The sequence below is a fragment of the Haplochromis burtoni genome, unplaced genomic scaffold (assembly GCF_018398535.1).
Source record: "Haplochromis burtoni strain Fernald_Lab_line unplaced genomic scaffold, NCSU_Asbu1 Contig_130, whole genome shotgun sequence".
In the NCBI taxonomy this organism is placed as follows: Eukaryota; Metazoa; Chordata; class Actinopteri; order Cichliformes; family Cichlidae; genus Haplochromis; species Haplochromis burtoni.
In genome coordinates this window covers 1,549,169-1,569,303 of record NW_024582491.1, presented here as the reverse complement: position 1 = coordinate 1,569,303, position 20,135 = coordinate 1,549,169, and the positions used below count along the sequence as shown (strand labels likewise).

General features: G+C 44.2%; 4 protein-coding genes across 4 annotated transcripts in view; 3 read left to right on the top strand and 1 right to left on the bottom strand.

Annotated features, from left to right (window-relative positions):
• The window catches only part of LOC102309321 (dolichyl-diphosphooligosaccharide--protein glycosyltransferase subunit STT3B), a 77,644-nt gene extending 67,872 nt beyond the window's left edge, over nucleotides 1-9,772 (top strand). Inside the window, exons 10-16 of the mRNA XM_005930203.3 lie at nucleotides 793-1,004; nucleotides 2,278-2,465; nucleotides 3,640-3,811; nucleotides 6,253-6,426; nucleotides 6,528-6,641; nucleotides 6,725-6,934; nucleotides 7,040-9,772. Coding sequence (XP_005930265.1) covers nucleotides 793-1,004; nucleotides 2,278-2,465; nucleotides 3,640-3,811; nucleotides 6,253-6,426; nucleotides 6,528-6,641; nucleotides 6,725-6,934; nucleotides 7,040-7,120 — 1,151 coding nt within the window. The 3' untranslated portion in view covers nucleotides 7,121-9,772. The remainder of the gene's footprint in view (nucleotides 1-792; nucleotides 1,005-2,277; nucleotides 2,466-3,639; nucleotides 3,812-6,252; nucleotides 6,427-6,527; nucleotides 6,642-6,724; nucleotides 6,935-7,039) is intronic.
• A 511-nt stretch (nucleotides 9,773-10,283) lies between these two features.
• On the bottom strand, nucleotides 10,284-13,412 carry kiaa1143 (KIAA1143 ortholog). Its single transcript, XM_005930199.3, has 3 exons — nucleotides 13,199-13,412; nucleotides 12,498-12,648; nucleotides 10,284-12,362 (listed from the first exon to the last, which is right to left on the bottom strand). The coding sequence occupies exons 1-3, from the start codon at nucleotides 13,310-13,312 to the stop codon at nucleotides 12,139-12,141; spliced, it is 489 nt and encodes a 162-aa protein (XP_005930261.1). The 5' UTR covers nucleotides 13,313-13,412; the 3' UTR covers nucleotides 10,284-12,138.
• Nucleotides 13,413-13,447: 35 nt separating this feature from the next.
• si:dkey-31c13.1 (uncharacterized protein LOC100002197 homolog) lies at nucleotides 13,448-17,714 on the top strand. The gene is made up of 10 exons (XM_005930201.3): nucleotides 13,448-13,796; nucleotides 13,928-14,112; nucleotides 14,784-14,894; nucleotides 15,066-15,206; nucleotides 15,284-15,520; nucleotides 15,612-15,987; nucleotides 16,107-16,342; nucleotides 16,441-16,616; nucleotides 16,690-17,129; nucleotides 17,255-17,714. The coding sequence occupies exons 1-10, from the start codon at nucleotides 13,685-13,687 to the stop codon at nucleotides 17,506-17,508; spliced, it is 2,268 nt and encodes a 755-aa protein (XP_005930263.1). The 5' UTR covers nucleotides 13,448-13,684; the 3' UTR covers nucleotides 17,509-17,714.
• Nucleotides 17,715-18,002: 288 nt separating this feature from the next.
• LOC102307983 (transmembrane protein 42) lies at nucleotides 18,003-19,885 on the top strand. The gene is made up of 3 exons (XM_005930198.3): nucleotides 18,003-18,295; nucleotides 19,178-19,324; nucleotides 19,461-19,885. Exons 1-3 carry the CDS (start codon nucleotides 18,101-18,103, stop codon nucleotides 19,602-19,604), a joined length of 486 nt encoding a protein of 161 aa, XP_005930260.1. The 5' UTR covers nucleotides 18,003-18,100; the 3' UTR covers nucleotides 19,605-19,885.
• The last annotated feature ends 250 nt before the right edge of the window (nucleotides 19,886-20,135 follow it).

Sequence of the window (20,135 nt, the reverse complement as noted above, 5' to 3'; positions counted from 1 at the left end):
TTTTTTTTTTTTAAATTTTGTTCTGTCTCACTGTTCAAATAAACCGACCATTGAAATTATAGACAAAATCAGCTGAGGTTCAAATAATTTTTTCATTGACCGTACAAAGTGCATTATTTGTGACGGACTCTCTCAGAGGTGCTAATTTAACTGTTTTAGCACTGAAACTCACAACACCAGCCTCTTGCTTGCTTATATCATAGTTTTTGTTCCTGGTTGAGAAGAATGAAATCTCTGTTGCTGATATGGAAACATAAAACATCGGGTTAGAGACCTTCCTACCAGTTTGAAGTCCGTCTTTCTCCTCCGGCTGGTTATTGCACTTTCTTCCTTGCACCACTTTGTTGTTTACTTGTTTCGCTGCTCCTCTCTCCCTTGGCAGTTTTTTTTGTTGCTCTCTACCTGTTCCCTCCTAATCACTCCACAGATAGGCTTTGATCTTTCACTCCATGAATAAAGCCACACATGCACATTTGGCTTTGTGTTTGATTTTGTGCTGTACTGGTCTTTCTGCTGTTCTGTTTCTTCTCATCTTGCTGTTCTTCCTCCCACCCCCCTCTTTTGACCTCCTTTCCACCTATTAGTGAGGTTTACCCTGTAATAAACACAGAAAAGAAGTGCAGCCATTTAAGTGGCTATCAAACAGCAAATGCATTGCAGATGTAAAGTGACTTGGTCCCATTAAAGTGACTAAACATAGTTGAATGCAAGACTTAATGAAACTCATCAAGTTTGGATTGTTGCGTTGCGGTCACCTCTGACCTCCTTGTGTCTCTCTGCTTCTCGTCACAGTGGCCTTGTATGCTATCAGTGCTGTATATTTTGCCGGCGTGATGGTGCGCTTGATGCTGACTCTGACTCCGGTGGTGTGCATGCTGTCAGCCATTGCCTTCTCCAGCGTCTTTGAACACTACCTGGGCGATGACATGAAAAGGCAGAGCCCACCTGCAGAGGACAGCAGCGACGAGGACGACAGGAAGAATGCCGGCAACCTCTATGACAAGGTCAGGGGTCATCGTGTGTTCCCTGCACAACATATTTTTTACAGACTTTGCAGTCATTGTTTTGTTTAAATGTACTACGCAGGAATGAAATGGCATTCCATCAATGGGTGGACATGATTGTAGTGTCACATGTCAGCCAGCTTCACAGAGTCAAATATATTATAATCCACCATGCAGCATCTGTGTCAATGTGATCATGACTGCAGTTCACTGCAACATCTGGAGTCATTTATAACAACAAGTCTTAAAAATTATGCAGAGAAACTTTAACACTTGCAGGTTCTGAGGTTGTTCGGCTGCAAGTTTTGTCGGGTGGAAGCGGTTCTGTAAACTCTATATTTAATAGTAGACAACACATCTGGCTACTAACTAGATGTTGCACATAGTGAAAGCTTTTAAAGAACTACATTTTTTTTTCAGGAATTTGTTCAAATCAAACTAGTGAAAAGGAAAATGAATGCTAACGCGTATTCATTCTAGCTGGGTGTGGAAATGAGCCGCTAAAATCCAAGGCTGCCATGAGCTGCGCTACACTCTGAAGTGGCTAAAAGTAGTGGTTCAAGTTTTTAATCAAATGCACAGCTTGATTTTTAACCTCTGTTGGAGTCATTGTGCTAAGATTAAATATATTAAAGGTGAACTAAATGCTTCAGAGTGGGATGAACAGTGGTGTGGTGGAAATAAGGATTATTTTGGATTGTGTGTGATGCAGAGAATCAAACTAAAGAGCTGGAAATGATCATGAGTCTCTTTTAATTGTCGTGTGACCTTGCTCGTTTTAGAGTTCAAAGCTTGAGTCAGATACGAGGCATGAAAATAGGAGCAGAATAAATCACTGTTTAAAAAAAACCCCAAAACAAGTTCTGTCCTAGTCCCTGTGTGTGCACCACTTGCTGGATGGATCAGAGGGTAAAAGTTTACGGGAAACATTTATCATAAAAAGTTTGAAGTGACAACACTGCAGTTTGTAGCTGTTACGCTCCTCTTCCCCCTTTAACCTTTCAGGAGAAACAAAGAGAACTCACGTCCAATGTTTTCCTCATCCTTCTGCTGCTTTTCCTCCAAATCGATACGTGGGGAATAATGCATCACAGGTCTGCTGAAGGGTGCTGTTAAATGTCACACTGTAAAAGCGCAACAACAGTTAATTGTCTGCCTGAGAATTCTCTGCGAGGACTATTAAATAACCCTCTAGTACATTAGCAGCTTGTTTGGACAGCGGACATGTCCTGATGGAGTTTCAGTAACCTTTACCTCGGCTTCTCCCCGGCAGGCTGGGAAGGTACGCAAACACGTGTCGGAGCAAGAGAAGGCGGAGGAGGGCCTCGGCCCCAACATCAAGTCCATAGTCACCATGCTGATGCTGATGCTGCTCATGATGTTTGCCGTCCACTGCACCTGGGTCACAAGCAACGCCTACTCCAGCCCCAGTGTGGTGCTGGCATCGTACAACCACGATGGGTAAGGACTCTGGTTTAGCAGGACCTCTGTGATTGGAGGAACTATTCTGTGTTTGAGCTGTTTACAACAGAGCTGAGAGTATCCTTGTACAGTTGGCCCCTCTATAAAGGGTCAGTCCACTGAAATTACATATTTTTCCCCTCCATGCTGTAACTGTGCATTTAGAGATCTGCCCCTGACATTTCTACCCTCACTCTAATGTACGAGCACGGTTTGCACCTCTTACAGCAGTGACATTTAAAAATCCAACAGCAGCTTCTCTACACAGACCACGCTGTCATCATAGTTTCAGTGAGGTTACTCTCTATTTTGTGTCTTTCAGTTCTGTGGGCTTAAGTGGATTACAACATTTGGCTCCACATGATGCTACCTACCAGATGTGCTGTGTTTTTTTTTTGGTTTTTTTAAAGTTCTGTTTGCTGAAACTGTTCACTTCATGCTTTAAATGAATAGAGGCGGTCTTAATCCGCACCAAAGCTCCTTGCTCAGCGGCTCCATGCTGCCACTCCTCTCTGCAGATATCAGAAAACGCTGTGGCAGAGTGCTGCACAACAGACTGCCGTCAAACAAGCTGTCAGGCGCATTCTGGTTCCTGAGGCAAAGATTTTAAAGAGGGACCCATCCAGCGTGTACTTATTTCCTGTCAGAGTAGATGCTGTTACAGTGATGGACGCTCATTATTATTTTAGAGTTCTTACCTTAAAATATAAAGTGCCTTGAGGCAACTGTTGTCAGTAAAATTTAATTGAATTCATATTAAACATGGCCAAGGTTTCAAATAATTATAGCTGGTGTATATACCAGTAACCCCTGTGAGCTGAAAGCTCAGGCTACTCTAATAACCACTGAGTTTGTTTTCTACATGTGGTCCTGCATCATGTCCCTAACATGTTTATCTTGAGTCCATGGCTCTGAGTGTGAGCATGTACCTGCTGTTTTCAAGGGGCAGCCAATCAGAAGAGTTCTTAAAGGGAAAGAAGCTAAAAGCACTAGTATCAGACAGGATTAATGGGCCACAACAAGCCCTGCATACGATCAATAAGCATTATTCTCAATTACGGATCAGGCAAAGCTCATTTAATTAAGTTATAAAATAAATGTAATCAGCTGGAAACGCGTATGCTTAGGCCCAACGTCACAGGAGTATTAACACATCTGCAACTGTCCCCAACAGCTCTCGCAACATCCTGGACGATTTCAGGGAGGCCTACTATTGGCTGAGGCAGAACACGGACGAGCACGCCAGAGTGATGTCGTGGTGGGACTACGGCTACCAGATAGCAGGCATGGCCAACAGGACCACGCTGGTTGACAACAACACATGGAACAACAGTCATATAGCACTGGTGAGAGCTGATCTGCCCGTTCCCCTTTATCTCCTGTCCCAGGTTTGGAAAAGCTGGTTTGAGTTTACCCTTTTAAGTCTGAGCCATGAAATGATTGCCAGGAAATTCTAATCCGGGTTGAAGGGTCATTCCCAGAGGTTACACTTCTGCTTGGTCGTGTGTTTGTAGAGGAGTGTTGTCAGAAATGCGTTCACTGCCTTGTCTTGTTTTACTCGTGTATTTCCGACTGCTTTTCTCTTACCCTTCTTTTTATGATGGTTGCTTAGTTACACAACTTCTGGTCGATGTTTGTCAGCCCTCGTGTAGCGCCCTGAGTATTGATGTGTGTATGACACCACCAAGTGGACACAACTGCATCAGTTCACTGCACTGCAAAACCCTAAGAGAGCTTAATACTGTACATGTGAAAGAGGCACTCCATAGATTCAGTGCTGCACCGCTACAAAGACGCGCTGAGAACGGAGATTTAAATCAAAGCAGCAAAACCCGACTTACTCCTCGAGTCAGTTACCCAAAACCTAAGTCACCTAACAGTTTCTCTAACTGGAAATGGGTTAGTTATAAGTTGTTTCTTATCAATAAGTTCAAACCATTTAAATAGCTGACTGTGTGGATCGCATCCATGTGTCCCAGAGCACAGACACACAACTATTATTTTTTTAATAATAAAAGCAGACCTTAAATGATCTGTATTTCAAGATGAACAAGTACGAGTATGAAGCTATACAGCATGGGCGTTTGATGCCCAGAGCGAGCTCTGCTGTGAAAAACAAGGAACAACAACATCTTTTCCTCAACAACAGCCCATGAGGGACCTGTAGTGCATGAAGCTTTTATCACTTGCTTATTCATTATTCAGTAAGAGCAGTCGAGGTTTCACAGCCCTGCTGTCTACTGACCAAAATCCAGAGTATTTCCACTCGAGGTCACTCTGGGTTGTGAACTCTGCTATCATTTCCACACAGCTGCTGGGTTGTTGCTGAATAATTCCAGAGCCTAAACCAACCACCAGAAGAAAAGACCAATTATTTTAGGTTTAAAATGTTTGGTTTTTTTCCCTTTTGTATTTTACATAAACATTATGCAAACATTAAGTTACAGTGGGGGAACTGATGATTTGACCCCCTGGTGAATTTGGAGGTTTGCTCACAAATAAATGATGGTAGTTTAGATTTTTATGGAGAGACAGAATATTAGCCAGAAATCTTGAAAAGAAAAACAGGAAATAAATGTTATAAATTGATTTGCATCTCATTGAGTGAAATCTGGGTTTTGATTCTCTACAACACGTGATATGTGTATCATGCTGAAATCAGGAGTCTGTTTCTTCCATTCCAACCTCTCCTCCACCGTCGTAAGAGCAAAGAGCTATCAAAGGAGGTCAGGAATAAGATTGTAGACCTGCAGGAGTCTAGAATGAGCTACAATACCACCAACAAGAAGCTTTATGAGCAGGTGACTGTTGGTGCAGTTGTTCAGAAATATTACATGAGCATCAATCGTCCTCAGTCTGGAGCTTTGTTCAAGATCTTGCCTCGTGGGGTGAGGATGATCATGAGAAATGCGGTGAATCAGATCAAAACTGCACAGGAGGAGCTTGTTAATGACACGAAGGCAGATGGGACCATAGTCAGTAAGAACACCACTGGTAACGCACTACAACATAATGGAATGAAACCCTGCAGCGCTCGCAGGGCGTGCTGTGGGAACATGAAACATCAACTCGACCCATCGTGTTTGGAGGAATGGAAATGCTGAGTATGTCCCAAAAAGCACCATCTCCACAGGAGGTGGAGGTGGAAACATTATGCTTTGGAGCTGTTTTGTTTTTTTGTTTTTTTGAGAACCTCAAAAAAACCAGTTCCTTTCCAGTTCCTCCTTTCCTCAGCCAGAACATAGTCGAGTCTTCAAGCATGACAATGACCCAAAATATGGCGTCAAGGCAGCAAAGGAGTGGTTAAAGAAGCAGCACATTTAGTGGCCTAGCCGGTCTTTAAACCTTAGTCTTATTTGTGGAGGAGGCTGAAGCTTCGAGTTTCCAAGCAGCAACCCAGAAATCTAAAATGAAGGAGTGGAACAAAATCCCTCCTGAGATATGTGCAAACCCACTGACCAACTACAAGAACCATTTTACTGCTGTGCTTGCCAACAAATGGTTTCTATAGGTCGGGCGTCTTTTGGAGTTTTTCCGACTTTTCTCAGAGAATTCTGACATTAATCTCAAAGCTGTGACATTCTGAGAAAAATGAATAGTTTGCTCTCAGGGGTTGTATCTGTGCAGCTTCTATCTATCTTCCTTACCTAAACTTAAGCATGGCTGCTCTCTGTGTGTCCAGCTTGCTCCCACAGTCCAAAGACGTGTTAGATGAATGAGTGTAAATGGTCTGTGAGGCAGCTTAAGTGTGATATTTCTAACCTGCGGTGTGTTTGTGCCTTAACAGGTGGGCAAAGCCATGTCGTCCAATGAGACTGCAGCCTATGAAATCATGAGGTCGCTGGATGTCGACTATGTCCTGATCATCTTCGGAGGGGTGATTGGCTACTCAGGTGATGACATCAACAAGTTCCTGTGGATGGTGCGCATCGCAGAGGGGGAGCACCCCAGGGACATCAGGGTGAGGGAACTATCTCGCACTCTCTGGTTACATATGAACACGTGTTCGTTCTTTTCTTTAATTTATTTTCTTTCTCCACCTTTTGTCACGTCTCACCCCAGGAAAGTGATTATTTTACCCCCCAAGGAGAGTTCAGAGTGGACAAAGCAGGCTCCCCCACCCTGCTCAACTGCCTTATGTACAAAATGTCTTACTACCGCTTTGGAGAGATGCAGGTATGTCATCGTCAAGGAGCTTTTTCTACTTCGCAGAAACTAGTCAGTGTTTCATTTAAGTTATGCTTTTGTTTCTTGTTTAGTTGGACTTCAGGACGCCCCCGGGCTTCGACCGGACACGCAACGCCGAGATCGGCAACAAGGACATCAAGCTGAAGCACCTGGAGGAGGCGTTCACTTCAGAGCACTGGCTGGTCAGGATTTATAAGGTCAAGAAGCTGGAGAACAGAGACCGGGTGGAGCACAAGCTGCGTAGCACTGACACCAACAGGCAGAAGTACACCTCTAAAAAGGTCCCCACATCCATTCCAGCTCACCGCTGTTTTGGACATTTTAGCCAAACTTACACACAAAATCATACATTTCTACTTGAACGTGTCATTTTCTTCTGTTTACAGACGGCCAAGAGGAAGCGGGGATATGTCAAGAACAAGCTGTCCCTGAAGAAGGGCAAGAAACTCACCAAGAAATCTTTATAGAAGGTCCACCACCTACAGAGGCAGACTGTGGAAGGAGGGAGGAAAACGAATCTGACACACAGCTCAACAATATCAAGCAGTAAAAAAAAGAAGAAAAAAAAAAGAAAGAAAAGGAGAAAAAAATCCACCAATCGAGATCGAATAAGGAACAGCAGAGGTTCTCTGCCCCGCCCCCGCCATCATCTTGAGCATCCTCACCTGGAAGCCCAGGCTGGGAAAGCATCGCCCAGGATCCCGCTGAACCCGAGCCGACCTTTGACTTGATGCTGGGGTCGAGGAGGAAGAGAGAGAGAGAGAGAGTGGGTTTGAGTTTGAGAGCCTCCTCCACGCTGGATTTAACCTGACGAACTGTGACCTTTGACTCACTTTTCTTTTTGTACTTGAACGTGCTGGGGAGTGAGGACGGACCGAGCAAGAGAGATTAGCCGTCCCTCATCAGGGGACTCTGCTTGGGGCTGCTCTATGCATCGCATCATACAGAAACTCTGTCAGCACTGAAACCCAGACTGACCGATACAGTACGCTTTCATCTAACATCATCCTGCTGCGCCGACAGCACGCCTTCATTTTTAGGTTAATTCTCACTTGCTACAGTGCATTAAAATTTTTATCAGCATGCCAGATCAACACAGTTGTAAACAAAGATGGTGCAGAGGGTTAAATTACTTTTAAAAGCAAGCAAAGTCACAATTTGAGCACCACAGGCTCAGCTGTCCCAAGCTTTACGGCCACATTTCAGGCTTTCAAGGCAACTCTCTAATATACTGTCACATGTCAAACATCGGCGTCCTCTGCTCTCACCGCTGTTCGCTTCAATCACTTATTTCAAAATTCGAGGAAAGTTTCCCCCTCACCTACCAACTTTTTCTGCCATGTCTGCAGGTCGCTCCGTGTGTTTCATGAGGCACAAAGACATGTTTTCCCCCACATTTGTGTAAGATTTTCTACTTCAGAGTACAAAATTAGCGCCGTGAGCAATTCAACGAATCACATAAGCAGAATTTAGTTAAAGGCACAGGTGGATGGCTTTAAGCTGCGAGTGTGGTGCCAAAGGTTAACTTTACTGACTCTTCTGTTGTTTCTTTTTACTTCTCTGTAGTATCACATCAAAACTTATTAATGTGATTCGGTCAGCTCTGAAGCGTGTTCCTGTTCCTCGTGTCACTGAATGTAAATATGGAGTTTTGCAGGCGGCTGACAGTCGTCATCGTTCTGGCTGTCCATACACGGAAACAGGGTGGCACAGTAACTCTTCACTAACATGCAGCCTGGTAAATAATTACGTTGTGCTGTTGTGTGTATCCTAAAGGCCTGCCATCACACAGAGATGTCAGGTTTATGAGGTTCTCTGGATCTTGCTCCACAGTCGTCATCGGTTTCTACCAGAGGAGGTCGTCCTCATTATCAGAGTTTAATGTTTCTCCTTCAGCTGCTTCTCACTGATGTGAAATCAACATGTTACCCTGTGATTATGTTATTCAGGTTAGTGGATATTATCTCGTGTGCTCTGCTCAGTAAGATGCTGGCATCTGTGCTCACGAGTTAGCTCAGTGTTGGATCACATGCACAATTGTTCTCCCGCTGGCACATTTTTGTGATGACTAATTTGCCCTGTGATAAATCTGACCCCGAATCTCTAGTCCTGTTCAGACTCCAGAGGTACTGGAACCTACATTTCCCACGATGCACCTGCTCTGCTTTAAAGTGATTTGTTTACAATCTGTGTGATCAGCTGGCTGTTTACATTATCTGAAATGGTAATGCTGAGCTGCAGCCCAGCAGGTGGACACGAACATATCTGTACCCTTCAGTTTTTAATCAGCTGACTGTAATTAGTAAATGAACGAATGTGGGAGGGATCAGCGCTGCAGAACGCAGAGCGGTCCGTCCCACCTTCAGGTCAGTAGAAATGTGCTTGCTTTGCTGCTGGTGCCAGTGTTGTTGTTAAGTAGCCATTTGAAAGTCTCCTCTGCTCTCAGTGAAAACAATGAAGAGAAATCAGCAGCAGCAGTAATGCACCCAGCTGTTCGTCTGCAGTACCTGCTGTCTGCATGTCAAAAGGTGTCCCCGAGGCCTCGTTCCCTTTGATCCCCCCGTCACGTATCCCACCGCACTCTGTAGATATCAGGCTGAGTCTCCCTCCGCAGGTACCGGGATCAAACGCGTTCGCTGCTCGTCCTCTCCTGAATTTAGAAAACCATCATCTGAGCTGGCAGGAGCAGCAGGAGGCTCTGCGGGTTACAGCCGCTCTACACTCTGAATGTTCCTTTTAAATTGGCGCACTTCTTTCTGTAAACCAAACTTTCCCTAGATTCAAATCTGCCATGTTCATTTTCTTACAAATATAACAAGTTGACTTTTTTTTTTTATGAGGTTTTGTTAGAACACTGCTCCAAGAGTCCGTGTGGAGAGGGACAGCACAGGCCTTAAAGTTTAATAAAAAAAAAGGTGTTTCCAAAGCTGCATGTCAGCGGGTGTATTTATTACATGGACGATGGAGGCTGCTGCCTAACACGAGCGCAGCGTCCTATCATGTGATGCAATGATTTTGTTTGATTTTTTTCCAAGTCAAAGGTTCTTCCATCAATTGTAATGATCTGGATGCAGGTGTGAGAATGAAACATGCCTTTTTGAATAAAGAGGTTGAAATAACTCATCTTTACTTTTTTTTTCTTTAAATGAACAAAAATGTTAATCTTTAGAATTTTTTTGCAGGTATAAAACTCACAGGTTGTAAACATCGATTTTATTAGCTGCATTTATGTCCAGTTTAGACTTGACTGTTTGTTTTTTAGATTCTCTTGGCTCTGCTGGAGACCAATGAAGGGACATGTCTTATGGAGCTCTCTCCAGAAACTCGAAACTTTAACCCACCAGTTAAAACCTCTTTGCAAGAAGCAGCCAATCAGGGGGAAAAAAAAAAGAACCAAATCTGCTTTAAGACACAGTGGAAACTTTAAAAAATATTTTGAACTGTAATCATGCAAAGCTGCTCTTAGACAGTCCTGGAGTGAAACTATGCATGTGGAAAGCTTGACAGGTGGCGTGAGAGGAAGAAGAATTAGGCAATCGGCATGTGAAGGTGTAGATCTGTTCATTCATGACATGAACACAGGTGGCACTGATGAGGCAACGCATGACAGTAAAAACCAACAAAGATTTCTTAATATTTTTATATCAAAAGTTCACAGGAGTTGTAGCACTGTCAAAAAATACACAATGAAAACTGATGCACACACCAAAAAAAAAAGATACATCACAACTGCATTGACACAAATGCATCGTTTCTACATGAACTGTTCAGCTCCGCAGTCGAAGCTAGAAAATATTCATACATTCAGTGCATGACTGACTGTATTTAAGATTCTACAATGAGCCCCTGCGTACGGCTGCCAGACACGCACACACCTCAGCACACACAAGATTCAAACACAGCAACAAAGATCCAGGCTGATTCAGAGTGTGACAGTGATCCGCAGCACTTTGGAACCTGAAGAAAGAACTCTCAATGCTGTCATATGGGGACAATTTAATTTATAATCACACAAAATTAATTTAATTTCCATTAAACTAGTTGCTCCTGGAATTTAATGACATCCATTTATCAGCTGCTGATGTTCGTTTGTGTCTGATGAAGGGACGCATTACATGTAATATTTTAAAAACAAAAAGACCCCCACTGCTACCAGTACACTAAACTGAAGCTGGACAAATTTAGCTCCCTGCAGCTCTCAGTGTTTTAAATGCGAGAGCAGACCCGCTTCCGATGATCTTATATTTTTCTTTGGGATTTGCTTTGTGGAGAGCACTGCCGAGCGGCTCCTGCAGCTGAATTAATTGGTTTTTCTAAATTAAAATTCACAAGCAGCTCCCGCTGTGACTTTGATTAGAAGTATAACAAAAAAGAATTAAGGAAAGCTGCATCAAATAAATTTCAGGAAAACCGAATCTGCTGGAATTCATTAGCACTGATTCTTTGATACAGAAAAGCTCTCTGCGTGCTGCTGCTTCAATTATTTACACTGGGCTTGAAGGGTGGGGTGCGGGGCACACTGTACAACTGATTTTCCACTAATTAGTCCTGGTCCTATGACCACAGCTATACAATAGTGATTGGATCTATAGCACAGCACACAGTTCAGGTTATTTATGGACGCAAACGCAGGAGAAATTTACACCTGAAAACATGTAGATGAGCTGGTTTCAGAATCCGTGCAGTTCAGAGACACTGCTTCAGCTACCTGCCTGTGGTGTGTGAAAGAGCTACACTGAGGTAAAGCCATACGGTGATGTGTCTTCACTCATCAACTCCAGAATCAAGCAGAAGCTGGTTTACATCTCTCTGCTTGTGTTTGAGACATTTATAAACTTTGAGGTGTGAAAATATGAATTCTTGTCCCACAGCCATGACTTTAGTCCCCTGAGAACTAAACCACCTTAACAGTTCATATTTGTCCTCACAGAACACACACGAGAACATGCAAACTAAAATGTTAAAACAAAGTCACGGGGCTGGAAAAGAGCAAACCCCAAGTTCTACAAAGTGACATGAGTCAACACAGTCTGGTAGCTGTAACCAGGGAAACGTCCTGCTAACATGTCAGAGTGGGCTTTCACACAGCAGCTGAACCAACTCCCCTCTTATCAGTAACACAGTACTGTATAAATGTCCTTGTGTAGTTTCTGACCCTGACATGGATGCAGGATAAAGTTACACTAACAGAAGTATAACCTCATCGTCTCTGATGCAGGTTCATTTTCCCCCTCAGCTTCACTGTTTCTGCTCAGACTGTTAAATGAATCAGAATCATCCCTGTAGTCAGACGGAGACGACTCGGAATAAATTCAGTTTGTGCCAGCTGATTTTTATGCTTTACTAAAAATGTATGAATCTATATGTCATGAATGACATGCAAAAACAGTAGCACTGTCCTTTAAAAAGAATGGACAGGTTGAACCATGTCTTATACTCAGTACAATGTTCCTGTTTCCTGACAGCCTACTCTCACCACTTCCATTCAGTCCTCCTCCTCCTCATCCCCTCCAAATGACAGGAGGCTGTTATTTTTAACTTTCTTTCCAGATGCCTCCTTTTTCTCCTCCTCCTCTTCCTCCTTTTCCTTGTCCCCTCCACTGCTCTTCTTCTTTTTGCTGGAGCTAGCACCGATGCCCTGGAATTTATCTGAGGAAGAGCGCTTGGCTGGTTTCTTGAAAAGGATTTTACCGTCAGGAGGCTGACCATCTGCGGAGCAGACGGAGGTATGTATGTGCAGGGTTGCAAACACAGGGTTTTATGTTAACATGCTGTATACAGTGCATGCATATGTAAATATTTTCTTACTCCTGGTGTAATTAAATCATTGAACTGGACTCTCACCTTTCTCTGAGCTGCCTCCAGCCTGTATTTCATCTTTCATCTTCTTCACCTCCTCTGCAGTCAGGTCTCCACTTTTAAGGACCACGACCTGGGGCAACTCGTCCTCTCGATCGCTGCCGCTGTCGTCATCCAGTGTTGGCATCACCTGACGCTAGGATAGCAAACAGCCTGTGTGAGATGTGTTCTGAAATCCTGCATTCACTGTGAATGACGGTACCGAGGTTTCTTATTTCAGTGATAATCATTTCATCAGCAGCCCGACACTCAAAACTAAAATCAGGAACCTGTACTTCAGAGTCATGATTCAAGTCGTGGTGGGTTTTTTTGTTTTTTTTTTAAATACAACTTCATAAAACAAAAAACAAACCCATTCAGGAAAAGCCATGGCTTTCTGTTGTAGAATACATAAATTCAGTTGTAGAACGCCTGCGCAGTCACTGCTGAACGCTGCAGCGCAGTTCGAGACTGCTCTGATGGTCCGGAGGAACAGCTGTAGCTCGTGCGGCCTCACTGCTCAATTCAGTGAATGGGACCCTCCGTTGAATTATGATTCAGAGCATTTATTCTTCCTTATATGAACACCATGCGCCTGCGCTCAGAAACAAACGTCGCAAAGTGTAGCTGTCACACAACTGAAAGAGATAATGGTTTGGTAGGCCCGGTGCAGCTAACTGGCACGGCTAACCCAACCGCGTAGTTACCTTAGTGTCGACATTCGGTCCCTCTTTGTATCCCACATCGTTCTTAAACTTCTTGAGAAAGGACGGCTCCGCCGGCTTCACCCATGCTACTCCGCGGCCCTTATTTTTATTCATGGCAAAGAAGCAAAACAAGACAAGCAGCCAACGAATGCAGACTGCAGACCCGAGCAACTTCCGGCTAGCACGGACTCGTCAAAACAGAGAAACCGTCACTAAAACGCGCCGCGTCACGTGACTTCAGGAGCTACTGTCATTGGTGGATTTGGGAACGTTGATGCCATAGCGCTGCTTGGTACTACATTGGATCTGCACAAGGGACGATAACCTAAATGATGATTCAAAGCGAAACATCGCAGAAAAACTAAGCCGATGAATGTCCTCCACATAAAGCAGCAACTCGCCCTATTTAACTTGAAGAAGGAAACTCTCCGCTGTGACTGCTCGTAGCACCGTTAGCCGTATGAGCATGAAAAGTTAAACATTAGCATGAGACAGTTTGAGAACTCTGCCGATCTGGACTCTTTTATTAAAGAACTGGAGGAAGAGTCTCAGACTAAGTTTATCACCTTTTCCGTGGACCGCCATTATAATGACAAAGGTAACGAAATGGAGAGTGACTGCTAGCTGGACAGCAGAGCCGTAAACACTGCTCCCTGCTATGGTTCAGTAGTGAGTGTGTCGGTTAACGCCGGGGTCTTATCAGGTCGTGTGCTTGTATTTGTCACACAGATTGGCATCCTTTGCCCGGAAACCGCGTCTACTGGCAGTGGGCTGGGGGCTCTGGGATGCCAGCCATTGAATTCACCGGAGTCCCATTTATGTTTGTGGGCTCTAAAAGGCTCGTCTGCCATCAGGGCAAGGACCTCGCCGTAGCTCAGAAGCAGAGATATGCCGAGGAAAGGGCAAAAAAGACGGTGATTTCACTGCACGTTCAACACACACACAGAGGCTGGCTGGTGATGCGAGGAGCCGAGGGATTGGTTGTTTCGCTGCTAGGCAACCGATGACGCTGCAGCCTTGGAGAAAAAGGCGCGCAGAGTAGACGAGTTGGGAGTAGTGCTGTGGGATACTGAAATTTGTGTATCAATCCAATAATAAGTAAATACAGGACCAATAGTGACAACACTTTAAACCTAGAAAAGGCAGCTTATGTAGTGGAGAGCATTGCGTCATGATTTATCAGACGAATCATCATTAATGTCCAATTTCTGAACACGATTTAATGGCCTATAAGTCAGTGTGATTTTTACTTTTCCACAACAAAACACACCTTTTAGTTTTTCATTTATTTTGAAATTGGGGCTTTCTGGAGACCTTGGATGTGCCTGTCTCTAAAGCACTTTGGATCAACTACTGTCATTTTAAGGTGCTATAGGCTTGGATAGCATGGATATTATCAATATTAGGATCAATCTGCTCACTTCTAATGGACAGCAGTGAACCATGGCTACTAAGAAAGGCGCACGACTCCACCTGTTTCTCAGTGTTTGATTTGAGTATGCTTAGATGTTCTGCTCAAGTTAGCTAATCTTGACATGAATTATTGAATGCATTATTTAACTGATTTCTTTCCCATAATCCACAGATGATTGACCACACTTTAGTTAGGAACAAATCAAACTCGCAGTCTAGTAAAAAGGTGGGATGCCCAGCAGCCATATCAATCAGCAAGATCGCAACATTCCCTAAATTCAAGGTAAGTGGAAATGTTGGCTCTCCTACAGGAATGTGACCTTTAAGCAAAGACAGCTGAATTTAAAGGAGAAAGGCATGGAGTACGAGTTTAGGACTCAGACTAAATCATTTTGTTTCGGCACATGTTTCTCTCCATGATCACCACTCTGATTTCTATCTGCATGCATGTTAGTTGGAAGAAGACAGGGAGAGGAGTAAGAAGGCAGCCTCCAAGATGCTGAAAGAGGCTTTGGAGAGAGATCCAGTTGTGTGGGGAACATGCTATGTTGTTACACAGCCAAGTGCGCATGCTGGGCACGCAATGGGAGAAATGGTAACGAACAACAGTCTCCTCACAAAGGACAAAAATTTGTGTTTCCATGTGAAACTACAAGTGTGCTATATTTAAAGGAGCCCGTGGACGCAAGAGTGGAGCAGCAGGTGGTGGAGCTCAGAAAGCAGGGCGTGAGGAAGGTCAGCGAGCTGAAGCGTCATCTTGCTCAGTTTGTAACAGCCGAGCTTTTTAAGGGAGCTAGCCCACCCCCTGCGTCCAGGCGCCGGTACTACCCCTCAGAGAAGGACCTCCGAAATATAATGGCTAAGGTGAAGGACCAGGCTCGGCACAGAATCGATCAGGTGAACCTGGAGGTGAGCGGCGCCTTTATCATTCCTGTTTGGGTAAAACACCAGCATGTGACTAGTCCGTATAAAAAAGAAAAAAAGATTGTATTTGTTGCAGGGCTTGTTTGAAGAATGGTGTGCTGCTACACCTGAGGACAAGTTCCATCTGCGCCTCCGTACAGAGGACGCCTCCTTCCTCTTCTGCCATCAAACGTTGTGGCAGATGAGGCTGCTGCGCCTGTATGGGGCAGATGTCTGCGTGTTCGATGCCGCCTACAGAACAATCCGCTACCCTCTGCCCCTGTGCTTCTTGTGCGTCCGCACTAACATGTGCTACTCCGTTGTGGGAGTGATGGTACTCCAAGAAGAAACAACAGAAGCCATCAAAGAGGGTCTGGAAGTGTTCAAGTGTTGGAACGCAGACTGGAGGCCAGCAAGCTTTATGGTCGATTGCAACGCTGCCGAAATCCAAGCTGTTGAGTCTGTGTTTGAAGGTACGGTGAGCTAAAATGAAAACAAAGTGATCACTGTGGATCTTTACTCTTTTTACATGTTGGTGTTATGATTATATATCAGTGTGCTCTCTATTCAGTCTCTTTCTACCTCTGTGCAGGCACCAAAGCGCTGCTCAGTGACTTTCACAGGGAGAAGGCATGGGACGAATGGATACAGAAGGAGCATCGAGTGGCTGACAAAGGAGATGCTCTTACAAAGCTGAAAGCGATAGCCAGCTCACTCACTACAGAGCAGTACGAGGAGGCAGTGAAGGCCCTGATGGCCAGCCACACCTGGGAACAAAATCCTGCGTTTCAGAGCTGGTTTTCAGACACGTGGTTGTCCAAAGCAAAGGTAAGCATCTGAGAAAAAAGCAGCTCCTGCACAGAGACATTTGAAAGCTGAAATTCTATCGCCACAACAAACCCTCGCTATATCTTGCTTTGTTTAAGAGATGGGTGTCTGCCTTCAAAGAAGAGACACTGAATATAGCCATCATCACAAACCATGAGACTGAACACCAGAATAAATTGTTCAAGCACAAATACCTGGAGGACTACAGGGACCGGACTTTATCTGAAATGCTGGACATCGTGACACATGTGTACATCCCTGAACTGCGGAGGACGTAAGTTTTCCATTTGCTCAAGCTTGTCTTCAGTGTGCACGTCATGTCAGCAAAAATAATGTTTCTCTTTCAGGTACATTGAAGCTAATGTGAGGTCATACGGACAGTGTGACTCCAGTGTCCCTCCTTTCCTGTGGGACAGACCCGCAGACGTCATTCAACACATCACGAGCTGCATGGATAGCTCTCTCTCTGAGGGACATGTGGTCAAGCTGGGCGACGGTGTGTTCAGAGTGAAGAGCGAGACACAGGAGGACCAGTCTTATGAACTGGCATTTGGGTCAGACGACAGCTTGCCCTCCTGTCAGTGCGATGACTGGAGGCGGTACAAGTTGCCATGCAAACATTTCTGTGCAGTCTTCCAGAAGGTCCCTGGCTGGACGTGGCAGCAGTTATCCCTGAAATACAGGGAACACCCGCTTCTTAACCTGGATGCCACGTGTTGCTCCATGACCCCAGACTCAGTGGACGAGTGGGGCACGGAGGTAGTCAGTGAGCCAGTAACCTGCAAGGGTAAGGTTTATCTGCGACATGAGAGAAGAACTTCATAAAAGTTACTGTCTTACCCGCACAATCATTAACCTGTTACCTCAAATTTTAGGGAGTGCAAATTTGTCTTAGTGTAACTTTCTTTGCAGACACACAAGTGACCTCTGACTGTGACAGTCCACCACGCAAGCGAGTGAGCAAGTCATATCTGAGGAAGAAATGTGTCAACCTCACCAAACAACTCATGGACAGAATATGTACCACTGAAAGCCAAGACACACTTCAGGAACTTTCTGAGACGTTAGGCAGGCTGGTGAAGGGGCTCACACCTGCGTTTGGCAGTGAGGATGGTATGCTTCATCTGGAAGCAAAGCGGGTCCGAGTTTCCAGCTGCACAGACTGAGGGTGGAACCCACAAAGTGGCTGGCCTCGAAATCATCAGAACCCTCCCGGAGCCGCGCGATTTTTTTCGAACGCTCACTACGTCATCAGATTCCCGGAAAGGAAACAACCAATTACAACAAAGCAGCTACAGTCAAGATGGCGAAGGCATGATATGGAAAAAGCACTTAAGCTTCACAATAAAACCAAAGTAGTTTTAATCAAAAATTGTGTCTCCATGAATAATGACATTATCCATGAAGAGTAGTTTCTTTACTTATTTAAAATAAATCCTAGCGGAGTCCGATGACATCACCACTGAAGCTGTTTGGTCACCACTGAGCAAAGTAACAACTGACAAGCATTTATATGAGGAGCCATTAGGATGTTAATGCGCAATCTATACCTGCAAGAAATGTAAGATTTTCGGATGACAGCGACAGAGTGTAATTTACTGTATAAATAAATTAGTGAAAAACCAGGCCTTTGTATTGTGTGTCCTGTTGTGTAGTGACGTATGGGGGAAGCTGCCATACAAGCTTTTATTGTGAAAATTTTCGTCTGCCTGTTCGCATCCTTTAACTCAGGCTTTACTGCGGTCTGAAAGGATTAACATGGAGCCCTCTAACAACCAGCCGAGTTCGGGAATGTTTTCAGCGTCCTTTTATGCGTTATTAGCGGGCTTTTTGGCAGCTACTGCCTCTCTGTCAGCTAAGCTGTCGCTCGGTGCGAGCTACCTGAGAGAGATGTGTGAGACGCGGCTGAGCGACTGGAATCAAACACCTGGTGGAAGCGCAGCCTGTGACTGGGTGACACTGACTCTCTGACATCTTTGTTTTTGTATTTCTACAAATACCTAATTTCCTTGCCATGGTTACACACACACACACACACACACACACAAAACCTCGTCTTTCACAGCAGAAAAGCGTCATACAGTTACCAGACACTTATTACATTCGAGGAAGGTGTTTTGTTTGTTTTTTACTCATATCCTTGTTCAGAAATTATTCTAAAACCACTTGATCATAATACCTCTTCCACTGAATTTATTAAAGAGTTTTCTCGTTTCCGACTACTGCTACAACAAAGATGGCAGCCAGCCGGTAGAAAACAGTAACAACTTGGAGGAGTAATATTCATGCAAGTGATCAGAAGCCTCTTAAAGCCTCCATAAAATACCTTAAAAACATTTAATTACTGTGTACTTAAAGGTTAGCTCTGACTTAAATGAATGTTAATACGAGACGAGCACAAACTGTTGCCGATTAATATGAATAATAAATGAATTCATTAATGATGCAAGCTGATAGTTTTTTTCTCAGTAACTTGTACAGCATCTAGCTGTAAAACATAAGCCAAACAGGTGTTAGTATTGTCATTGATTAGGGCGTGTGCCGGTACATAGTCAAAATTAATGTGATTAGTAACAGCTGTATGATTGTTTTTCTGTATCTAACGGTGGTGGTGGTTTAAGGTTTTTGGTCATTAACCAGGCATGTTTGTCAAAGTTTAGGCTGTGAGGTAAAAAGTACTTCCTGGGCATGCATAATTGGAAATGGAGAAACACTGTTTAGGAATCTGAACTAAGGATCTGCACTCAGTTCTGGTATTCAGCCAAGCCGTGACATTTTTGCTGCAGAGGGTAAAGTTATGTTTTCGTGTGTGTCTTGCTATACCTTGGCCTACAGCTCCACATCCCCCTGCGGCTGCTGTGCGGCGGCCTGCTATTCGCCTGTAATGCAGTCATGTGGACCACCTTCTCCAAGGCACTCCGCCATTCCACCTCTACAGCCAGGGCCACTGTCACGACCACTGCATCCAACTTCATTTCCTCTGTAAGCTCTCTACATATGCTGAACTAATTTGATTTTTCACAGCACTATAACAACAAAAGGGAAACATTTTGACTTTGCATTCAACATTCAGATTACTGTTTTATATTTATAGTGAATGTTTTCTTCTTCTGTCCAGGGACTGCTAGGGAGGCTCTTCTTTGGAGAGAGCCATGCAACTCTGTGGTGGGCAGGCATCGCTCTCACTCTGTGTGGACTGCTGATGCTTCATGGTTCAGCACCTCAGACACACCCACAGGAAGCAGACAAGAAGGACAAGTAATGCATGTTGGAGTTGTTCCAAGTGCGCAGCCTCAAAACTGTTGACTGCAAAGAGCAGTTCTGTCAGGTTCTCCGCCTGCAGAATTGACTGATGTATACTTTTTAGTTCTTCCTATAAGATGAACAACCACTGCCTTTTTATGGACTTTCAACTGAATTCTGATTCTTTAAGAAAATGAGGGGTTCCCTGGGACTTGCACAAAATCAAAAAACCCTCATATTATTATTATTTTGTACCTGTGTGGAAGTTGATTTTTTAATGTGTGATGCATGTATTACAAACCACACTGTGACTTGCTCTGCATTGGAATGCTGAGTGGAAATGAATATTTTTATAAATAAAATGGAAGTCGAACAAATGAGGGCACTTAAATACCACATATTTTGTGCAGAAGAACAGCCATCTCACAACCATGCTAAATTTACTCTAAAGAATTGAGAATGATTAGAAAGTCAATTGATTTGAGTTTGGCACCACCTTGTGGTACTTTTAGGGATAGCACCGGAGAAGACTGCACGCCCAGAAAATTGA